An 11,046-nucleotide genomic window follows, 5' to 3' on the forward strand; every position below is an offset into this window, starting at 1 on the left:
CTTTCTGTACGTCGGCTCTTTTTGGAAAATGGAAAGAGCATTTCAGCTTTGTGCAGCGTAGAGATCAGATTATGTGGGTCCTACAAACCAAATATGGATATATGTACAAAAGGTTACTCCTTCTTATACAATACTAGGTGTTTTTAGATTAAAGCAAGAAATAATGCATTGCATTTACATCTTACCTTCATTCATTTCAGAGCATATAAAATGTAAATTAGCAATTTATCGAGGGAATCTTTCCAAAGCCTCCCATTCAGCCTGTATTGAATAGCTCATACAGCTAACAAAACCACAAAAGGAGAAAAATACATGTAATATAGACTAATAGCAAAACTTTGTATAATTTTTAATTCTTAATTAAAACTATTAAAGCTAATTTAATGTAAGAACATGAGATTTTTTTTTTTTCCCTTGAACTTTGAGAATTTATAATATCTTTTCAAGATTTTTAATTGGAGCTGTCACAGCCTGAGTCTATCAGGAATTATTTGACAAAATGCTTAATGCAAGATCTATCTTTTTCTAGCTTTTTGCACAAATCTTTAGAAGGTTTTGGATTCATTTTCCTAAATTAGTTGAATTTTTTGAAATTATGAATTTTGCTGGAAAAGGAAAACTCTGAGCCAGCTGAATTTACAGTCTCATTGCAGTTACTGTTATTTAACCTCTTCAATTATGTGAGATATTTGACTTCAGTAAAAGCTATGCAAAACTCAAAGCAAAACAGATGTTGCACTAATGAATGCAGAAGAATTCCTGAGATCCTCTTTTTGCACATCCCAACAAAGGAAACTATAAACAAATCACCTTGACGTTTCCCTAGAGACAAAACTTGAAGATAAAAGACTTGCTTTTGCACTTGAACCGATAAAACCTTTAGATTGAATTCCAGGATACAAAGTACTTTCCAAATGCCCAAGAAATACCAGGTAAGAGTAATACTCTAGCATAATTGTAATTGAGATTTTAAAAAAAAAAAAAAAACAAAACAAACCCACAAAAAAACCCCAGATATAAGCTTGTTACAGAAAACAGAATGCCTAATAGAGTCTAAGTTGCCACATTTTAAAAGGATTTAATCAGGCTTTTTTGGTTAATTGCAGCCTCTCACAAGACTGTCTTAGTGCCAGTATTTAGCACTTTTGCCAACTGTCTGAATTTTCAGGCAATCTGCTGATAAAAATAAACTGAGCTTTTGACTAGTTATAATTTGAGAAGTTTTAATTTCACGTTTTAAGAAATTAACCAACTCCTTGCAGATCAAGTCCCCAGTCATTCCGCCTCAGGAGCAGTTTCATTTCCCTGGAGAAGTAACATGTAAATCTTTGAGAGGCGAGAGAACCCGACTGTAGGAACGCGGAGCGGAGCTGGTCTGGGAGAGCTGGTGCTGGTTCTCGGGTAGTGATTGATGGAGTTTGGGGGCGCTTGGTTCCTAGAGCAGATGTGGGAAAAACTTGTCCAGATTCACTCACAGTTTCTTGCAGATGAGACCCGTTGGTACTGATATGCTAAAGCACCCCAGGCTCTGTCCTGATTCTGTACTGTCCTTGTAACATATGAAGCCCTCATTTTTAATTTTTTTTTAAGTATGTCTGTAAATTTTGAGTTAAACTTGCTGGAAATTCAACTATGCAGTCTCTTCATATAAAAAGATAAAAAGAGCTGCTTGCTAGTCTTTTATCAGCCTTCACAGAGCACACAAAGAACTCACTAACTCTTATCACCTTGAGTTTTTAGAAAGCTTTTTTTTTTTTTTTTTTTTTTTTAAATTCTCCAGACTGTTTATCTGGAATGGTGTTTTCAAGTTTGGCATTTTTTTGAGAGGAAACCATATCCAGTCTACCGTGAGAAGTAAAATCCAAAGAAATTATTCTTTTGGATCAGATGTAGTCCCAAGCCTGCTGGCGGCATGGCGACGTTACGGTGCAGTGGTGGGGTAGTGTAGCACTGTCCTGTACTACAGTGCAGTGTCATGTGTCGCCACCTCGGTTTGAAATGCTTCGCGTGCTGTATTGTAGATGTGTCAACAGTTGGTTTGCATAGCATTTACTGTTCATTTAGAAAAAGGTAGGCAAGCAGAAAGACCAGGAATGTGTGATTTTTATTTATTTTTTTTTTTCTTTGAATCTTGATTTTTATCCTGACTCAAGTGGATCCTCTACTGATCAGTTCCATTCTCTATATGGGAAAAATTAATCTTTTCCTCAACCTAAGCGGTAGCATCATCCAGACTTTTTATGGTTTCATAGCTTTGGGCTATGAAAGAGTGGTGGTAGATTCTGCCCCGCTAAAGCGTTTGTTGGTTTATACATTTGATTTTCTTCTCCTTCTTACGTTATCTTTCTGTGGTAAACAGTACCCTCTGTACATCTCCTAGTACAACTGCTCTCATCTCTTTTCTGATCTACAGCAGAGGAGCTGAGCTCACTATTTGAAAAAAAGAATTTCAGAGTAAAATCTCCATGTTCTGGGAAGCAGTCAATACTGTCTGTGCGACTTGAACAGTGTCCGCTGCAGCTGAATAACCCCTTCAATGAGTACTCAAAATTTGACGGCAAGGTAAGTGGCCCAGCTGTTTTTCTCTCATACCCAGGTGGTCCCTGGCCTGAAGACGATAGGCCTTAGGCAGTTCTCATGTGCACACACTTGTTCAACCTTTCGTTAGACTTTAGAGTAGGACATCAGTTATTTTAAAGTGGTTATCTAGAAACATGCTTCCCTTAGTCTGAAATATAATGGTTCCAGGTTCAGTAGAACCTTTCATTTTAATTTCGGCATTCTGCCTTACCCTTAGACATACATTACCTTGCTGTGTTCTTCTCCAGCTGGTTAGTTAGGCAAATATATAATGTGGCTGTGTGCTAGGACGTGTCTCTACAGAGTTGATGGTGAGACCCTTTGTATAAATGATTGGTTATTTGGCATTTAAAAAAGCGATCTATTCTGTCTAGCCACATCACAGCCCTTGCGGAATATTCCATGATTTATGCTGTCTTTATCCTCAAAATGCTCCAATGAGAGTGGGAAAAGCCACTCTCTTTTTGAGGGTGGAAAACTGAAGCATCAATAGCTCAAAATCTGGGGGAAAAAAAGGATTAAACAATGCAGTTCTGCGCAAGTACTCATGTGGTACGTGGAGGAGGTTCACTACAAACCTGGTAGGTCAAGTTCATTCCTTATGTACGTTCATCTCAAGAGCTTGCAATTGATATTACTCAGAACTGTGGATCACTGTCTTTCCTTGCGTGCAGTTTAGTTACTCGGTATTGTCAAATATTTTTCTCTGTCATAAACTGTAGAAACTGAAATGTAAACATTGGTGCGATGGATCAGTGTCATATTGTTCCAAAACAATTATAAATACTGCACAGATCTGTTTTCTGCTGGATTTGTTTGTGGAGTCTCCTGTGGGAGTATGAAGTTTGAGCTTCATTACCATTGTGATGGAAGAATTCAATATTCTGTTAAGTATTCTTAAAGTGGAAAGTCAGATATGTAATTCCACTAGCATATCTGGAAGTATTTAGAATATTTGTGAAATGGTCACTTTTAAACTATGAGGTCACGTAGCAAAAGCTGCCTCTGTTGTTATTTTGTGCTTACTGGTATGTAGTAACTACTGGTAACTCAGCTTTGCAAAATTTCTGGCCGCAGTGATAAATGACAGCAGTACTGCAGTGCTGACAACACTAAGATGCCTTTTTTCTCAGGCTCAAAGCTTGCTGTTCTAATGTCATGAAATTTCAGTTTGGCAAACATTTAAATGTACTTCCAAGTCACGTACAGAATACTTCTTTTTAAGAGAAATTTATTGTGATTCGCGGTGTCCCAGTCTTGTATTAATACTTGAGCATGATTTGGGTTACCTGCTGGTATTTTTCTCAGAAGCTTGAGGAACTTGTGCACATTTCCTTCCCACTTTGATAATCCAACCTGCTTTTTCTGTATTAATAGGAATTATGGTTGACTGTAATGAACACTTTATTTTTCATGTGTAGAGGCCTGGTGCATTTAGTGGGCGTTTGGTCCATTTGAAGGAACTTGTGCTGTACATAATGGTTTGCAATATTAATGAAATACCTCAATGGTACTCAATCATGATTTGTAGGGTATGATACGGATCAGCTCAATTGTGATCTGGAAATCAAAATACATTTTTAACTCTCTAAAATAACTGAACTGGAATTTTGTTAGAGTATAATCTCACTATATTAATTTTAACAGCATTGTTTGTGTTACTCTGGTAAGTTTGTCAGTAGTACGCTTATAAAATTTATTTTCTATGCTTCTGTATATATGATCTATTTTTTGAAATATTTGCTTGACCATCTGAGATATAGAAGAAACATAGTTCAGTAATGAGTTATTTTCCTTAATTCGGTTTTGTTGTATTTTCAGACAGTAATGTAAAATCAAAAACCATCTAGCTTTTTAACATTTCAAATGAAATACCATAGGTCTCATATTTATTTTTATTGGTAAGAGATGAGCAGTATTTTTCAGATAAATACAATGCTTTCAGAGAATAGTGCATGATTTATTTACATAATTAACAGAGCCACATATCTCTTGGGGAAATGGTACATAATTGGGGAGAGGCAGGGGGGATGAGGAGGGGCTAGGGGCCTAATTAAACATGTCTTAAAAAACCCCTACTTAATTACGTATTTACTCAAGGGATCACAGTGGCTCTGAAATCTTTAAGATTCTAACTAGGCCTTTGGTTTTTATATATATAATGTGAGTTTAGTAACACAGATTTGCAGCTTGTTGAATAGCACACGTTTTGTGGCTCGCGGGCAAGGCATGAGGAAAGCTTTACCTCCTCTGTGGAAGCTCTTTGTTCCTGTGCGTACTCATCTTAGCTGCTTTCGGAAGGGTTTTAACTTACCGCTAATTCAACTCCCTAGCTGACCTTAAATCAAATAAAACGTTCTCTTCAGGGTCCTGCCCGCCCCATCCCTCCATTTGATGTATTGTTTTAAACCGATCCGTTGAAAATAAGAAAACATTGTATGCCGTAATATCAAGCAAGCAAATTTATTAAAATGCTTCCGTATTGCAGGTGTTTTCTGCCAGATTTAGTGTCCTTTTCATAACCACGTCTGCAATTTTATGAAATAATAAAATTTTAAAGCACTCTAATTTCTTCTTGTTCTGATCGGTTCATTAATTATCAAAATAGTAGAGAATATGGCTTGTGAAACCCAACTACAATGGAAGCATTCTAACCGGCTCAAGAGTTCCGGTGATTCCTGCTCCACAGATAGACAGGACAGAGCTGTGGCTGTCGCGTACACTGTAAAACTTCAGCTCTGAACTAAAGACACACACACAATAACTACTCTTGGCTGTGTCTTCAAGTTTTTCCTTGAAATAGTTAAAGTAAACCTAATGCCTGCATCCGTCTGCATGGTTTGTAGATCATGTGAGTTTTACATCTTGATTAATAAAGCTTGAAAACTCTCACTAAGAGTATTGTATGAAAAGAGACCTGTAGTTATTTATAACTGCTTTGGTTGTCATTTGTATAGAAAATTACTTGAAGGTTTAAGAAATTGGTGCAAATTGATTTCCTTTATCTAGATGCAAATTAAATTATCATCTATTTTATGGATAATTTCAGGTATATTTCTGTTTACAGAATTTGAAAAATAAAATGTTGATGGGTTATTGTTCCAACTTGCCAACTGCTAATAAGGTTGGGAAAATAAGACCGGCCCTGAGCAGATTTGAAAGCCATAGCCAGGTATCAGAAAGGAAGCACGAGTGTTGTGATGGCTCATGGCTCTCAGATGCACAGGGTTCAGTTTACCTGCACGTTACCTGCCTGCTTTCATTAATTGTTTTAAAAGCATGTGTTACCTTTCCATTCAGAATGGTTCTTTTCAAAGCACAAGTGTAACTCGCCTGAGTTGCTAGAAGGCATGGTGATGAGTTTTCTCTGAGGTATTAATCTGAAAGGATGGTGATTTATTATGGTGTTAGTGTCAAACCTATTCAGCTGCAGGACCATTCCCACTAGTAAGCAAAGATGTATTTAGTTACTGGAATAAAGGAAAATCGTACTGGAATAAAATATTCAGCTTTGTAGGAACCGCATAGTGAATGAGTGACTCCTAAGGCCTCTGTTTACAGTTCCCCTTGAAAGCATCCACATCCATTTTTCTACCAGATTCTCTACCAAGAAATTTTAATCGCGGAAGTGTCTTGTCAAAAATTGAACTGACACGTCTCCCACCAAATGGCTGCTCCTGCATCCCTCGAAGAATGTCAGCAAACACGGAAGTGTTTCAGGACACTCAGAAAGAGATGCTAAAGATGCGCAAAATAGTCAAAGCCAAAAGTTGGAAAACCACAATCAAAACGCAGGGAAGGGATCATTCCTCTAGAATAAACTTGAGTTACAAGGCCACAACCCTTTCCTGCATGCAGACTAGAGTTTTCTCAGGATATTTTTATTTCTATTTTCATGACTACTAGTTGAAAATGAAGATTTAAGGAAGTTTAGCTTTTCTGATCTTAGAGATTTTGTGGGTTTACTTGACTACTGGAGGTAATTTAACTAAAAATAGATCAACGTGATTTTTGGCTGGACGGATGCTAAAAATCCTATTGCATGGAGTGATACCTCTGTATAGTGTTACAGGGTTTCTTGTGGCTAATTTTGGTAATGGGTTAAAAACCACCAATTTCTCTTGTAGCAACTGTTTTTAAAATGATGCTGTGGAAAGCGTGGAGGAAGAGATAATTCATGAGTGCTAATTGCTTGGCTGTTAATTTTCATAAGTGTTGATAGAAGCAGTTCCTTAAATTAAACTTTGTTTAAAATGTATCAAGGGAAATATTCCACAATGTCGGGCCTGAAGTGAAAATTAATATGAATGCTGTGGCAATTAACACGTACTGGTTAATAGCTTTTAGCAGCATTTTGGGATGATAGTCCTTAAATACATTTTTGCATGCTGCTCTTGTTTCAGTCTTGTTTGACTTGGTGTCTGGGTAATCATGAACAAATGTTTTCCACAATCTCCAGTATTAAATAGCTTTACTCAAAGAAAGTAGATAAAGAACTTAAGCAAGAAGCAATACTGCTTTAATTAATATGGAAAATGTCTAAAATAATTAATCCAGGATTAAAATCTCAGTGTGAAAAAATGCACGTTTTTTTATTTAAATGTTTTGCCCCTAAGCTGAGTGGAATGGTCTTCATCTGAATCCTAAATAAGTTTGCAGAGGGTTTGTTAAGGCATTTGCTTATTCTGCCAGTTTTAGTGGTTTACGTGCTACCTGCACTGTACGAAAATGGTTGAAATAAGGATGTTTATAGTGTTGTTTGTTGTATAAGGTATGTTAACATAGTGTTATAAAAATGCAGGGTCAGTATTTAGATTGGGAAACCTTCTGCTGTGGCTGTCCCAAGAGCCAACGCGTCAAGGAAGCCATGCCGCGCTGGGGCAGAGCCTGGTGCTGAGCCCTGCTGCAGCCCCCGCGCCGGGAGAGACCAGCCGCGCCCCGCTCCTGCCAGCCACAGCCCGACCTGGCCCCAGGAGGAAGATATTTCTGTTTTGCTGAAATGGAAACAGTCCTTTGCCTTGGCTTTTGTTTGCATTTCATTTGTTTCATTTTGCTGGGGAACCACCTCTTGGGAGGCGCCTGGGCTCGCCCGAGGGGAGCCGCGGCAGGCGCTGTTCCCAGCTCCGCTTCGGGCCTTTGGCCCCTGGTGCCGCGCCAGGCCCTGCCCTCGCGGCCTGCGCCGGCATTTTGGCATGGTCAGCGCGCTTCCCGAGCAGTGGCTTTGCAGTGGAGGACAGCGTTCGAAAAGGGACGCCGGGGGAACGAACAGCCTCAGAACAGGATTTTAGAAACACAGGCTGCCTCTTCTTGCTCAGACTGGTTCAAATCCACACTGCGCTGCTTACGACCTCTAAAATAAGTGCCAGAAACATGTAATGGTATCGTACTTTCCCTTTGGTGTCCAGCAACCCCCCACCGTGTCAAAGCTGTAAGGGTTTTGATGCGCAATCAGTGCGCTTAGCTGTTTCCTCTGCCCCTGTGGACCTGGTGGGTTTTGCTGGGTGGGAGAAGCCCTGCACAGAGGGACCAGGTAAATACTGTAATGGAGGTTGTAGCGCAGCAGATCGTGGGTTTCCATACAGTGATTAAAATATATTAAGCTTGACTGTTGCTTAATTTAAATACTTCAGAATGTGTGTTGTTATTTTATACAGAAAAGCCATTTACAGTGAGGTAAGAAAGCATCTCGTAATGGTGGCCAAACACGTATTTTGAGTAACTGGAAGCCCAGACAGGAAACTTATGAATTCTGTGGTGGGAACCGTCACTTGAAGAAACCGCTTTGCGTAGGTGCGGCGGGGACGGCCGTGTGTGTACGGCGCTGCCTGCCAGCAGTGTGTTCACCTGCATGTGAAAAAACAAAGCAGAAATTCTGTAGCCACCCCTCTAGCCCAAACTGTAGCCTGGGGTGGCAGATAAGAAAGCTGAATGGCAGTGTTGCACTGTCATCTCTGTTTGGGGACCTGAATTTTATCTCACAGTTCCAGGCATCTCACTTGCATTTAAAAATATTTTTCTGGCCTTATGCAGATTAAATTAATGTGGATGTGGTTTGATTAACTTTGGCTTGAGGGCACATTCAATTCACTTCTCCCTTTTCTGTTCGTGCGTCTGTGTCTTTTGTTGCTGGTGATTGTAGGTGCCCTTACTAGACCGCGTTCCTGTCTTACAGAGGAGATGCTATATTGAAACTGGGTCTGGTTTTGTTCCTGGCTAGTTGCAGTCTTTGAACTCACTGAAATGAGACAATGGTCCTGTTCGGATAGTGCTTTCCAAAGGACTCCATTGCTTTGTGAACCCTCTGCTCTTTGGCATTCCCGTGTTGGGAATGTTTTATCAGTACTGCCACACTTCTGGTACACTTAAACTCTGAATAAGATGATATTTGAAAGTAAATTTTGAAGATCTGCAAAGTATGGTACTATGTAACAAAGAATTAAATTGATTTGTTATGTGTGCATTTAGCTACAATTCATTTTAATTGTCCTTATGAAGTTAAAAAGTATTAGCGTCAGATAAAGATTCATCACCGCAGTATGATTTAAAGCTGGTGCTATAGAAGGCAGGCATGTGTTCTGGCAGATGTTTATATAAGGCACTGTCTCCTTCTGACAGCAGTTAAAAAGTATGGTTGCAGTAATCAAATTGTGGTGCAGCATCTCGGAGGCTAGGACCAGATTGAATTAAAATAGATATAAGATTTATGAATAGCAATAGCTGTGATAAAATTTCACTACTTTCTTTAATGCGAAGGACCTTTACATAGTACGAGAATAAGATTTTAAATTGTGCTTTCCAGTTCTGTGGTTTTCTGGGGTTTTCCCTTCCACTGGAATGATCCTGGATTATGGAGAAAGAAGCAGCATGTTTTTGTCAAAGATACTATACTGCATTTCTAGGGCTACATCAATACTATTTCAGGAAGAGTATGGGTGTCGTAGTTCAGCCCCGATCGGACCAGACTACGCAGTCTCTCTCTCGCTCCCCCCACACTCCGAGAGAACAGGGAGAGAAAATATAAGGAAAAACGGCTCAAGGTTTGAGATAAGGATAGGGAGAAATCCTTAAAGTTACCGTCATGGGCAAAACAGACTCGACTTGGGGAAAACTATTCATTTATTACTACAAACAGCAGGATAATGAGACAGAGAACAAGATAACCTCCCTCCACCCCTCCCTCTTCCCAAGCTTAACATTATCTCTACTACCTTCCCCTCCCGAGCGGCACAGGGGGGAAGAGGGAATGGGGGTTGTGGTCAGTTCATCACATGTTGTTTCATGCCGCTGCTTCATGGTCGGGGGAAGAACTCCTCGCATTCCTCCCCTACTGTGTTGTGGGGTCCCACCCACAGGCCACAGTCCTTCGTGGAACTGCTCCGGCGTGGGTCATCTCTTCCACGGGTGCAGTCCCTTCAGAACAGCTGTCCCAGCGGGCCCTCCACGGGCCACAGCTGCCTTCAGGCATCCACCTCCCCCGGTACGGGGTCCTTCACGGGCTCCAAGTGGATCTCTGCCCCTCCGTGGACCTCCATGGGCTGCAGGGGGACAACCTGCTCCACCATGGTCGTCACCACGAGTTGCAGAGGAATCTTGGCCAGGAGCCGCATTACTCCTCCCCCTCCTTCTGAACTGACCTTGGCGTCTGCAGCCGTTCCTCACAACAGGCTGGTAGATGTCTCTCAGGATCTTTTTTACATCTTATTCACTTCTCATCTCCTTTCCACTTCTTGCAGCCGGGCTGGGCTGAGTCGGGCCCAATCGGCTGCCTGGCGAGAGGCCAGAGGGTGAGGCCTGCAAGGCCCATGAGGCCTGTGCCTCCCCCTCTGCGCCTCTGCCCCCGCTCAGCTTCTTCACATCTTCTCTCCTCTGTCTTTTTTTTTTCTGTTTTCCCATTCTTAAATACGTTATCGCAGAGGCGTTATCACGAGACATTCTGCTACCAATCGGCTCGGCCTTGGCCAGCAGCGGGTCCACCCTAGGCCCGGCCGAGTCCCCTGAATAAAGGGGAGCGACTTCTAGCAGTTTCCTACAGAAGCTGCCACCTTAGGCCCCCTCCTACTAAACAAAACCACGACAATGGGATACTCTGATATCAGTGCTCATCTCTCTACTACTTTTGTATTTCCATAGGAATTCCCATATTTGCATCTCAGAAAGTGATTATACCTTGCTGTGCCGAAAATGACATCGTAAATGCCAGAACTGTAACTGTATGGGATAAAACTTTCATCAGTCGTGTCTGGTTTTACTGAGATGAGGTGTGAAAATAGTTTAAACAGCTTTTTAAAATTCTGCTTTTAAAAGAGGACTGCGATGCCTGCCTTTTGTTTCCTTACTGTGAGTAATAATAAATAGGGGTTATTAAAGGTTATTACTGGTCTAATAAAATAAAGGCCACCACAATATCTTTACTCAAAATGTAAAAATAGTAAATACAACTACGTAATGTTTGAGCCTTGTCAATAT

The 11,046-nt window shown here is 40.6% G+C and overlaps 1 protein-coding gene across 9 annotated transcripts in view; it reads left to right on the forward strand.

The window, feature by feature from the left end:
* MAPKAP1 (MAPK associated protein 1) overlaps positions 1 to 11,046 on the forward strand; it is a 105,146-nt gene that overhangs the window by 17,359 nt on the left and 76,741 nt on the right. For 5 of the 9 annotated variants that reach the window (XM_086763448.1, XM_086763450.1, XM_086763449.1 and 2 more), the window contains one exon: positions 2,414 to 2,562. The exons of the other annotated variants lie outside the window; for them this stretch is intronic. In XM_086763448.1, the coding sequence (XP_086619574.1) occupies positions 2,414 to 2,562 (149 nt within the window). The remainder of the gene's footprint in view (positions 1 to 2,413; positions 2,563 to 11,046) is intronic. 9 annotated transcript variants of the gene reach the window in all.

The sequence above is a fragment of the Chlamydotis macqueenii genome, chromosome 20 (assembly GCF_036417535.1).
Source record: "Chlamydotis macqueenii isolate bChlMac1 chromosome 20, bChlMac1.mat, whole genome shotgun sequence".
Lineage (NCBI taxonomy): Eukaryota > Metazoa > Chordata > Aves > Otidiformes > Otididae > Chlamydotis > Chlamydotis macqueenii.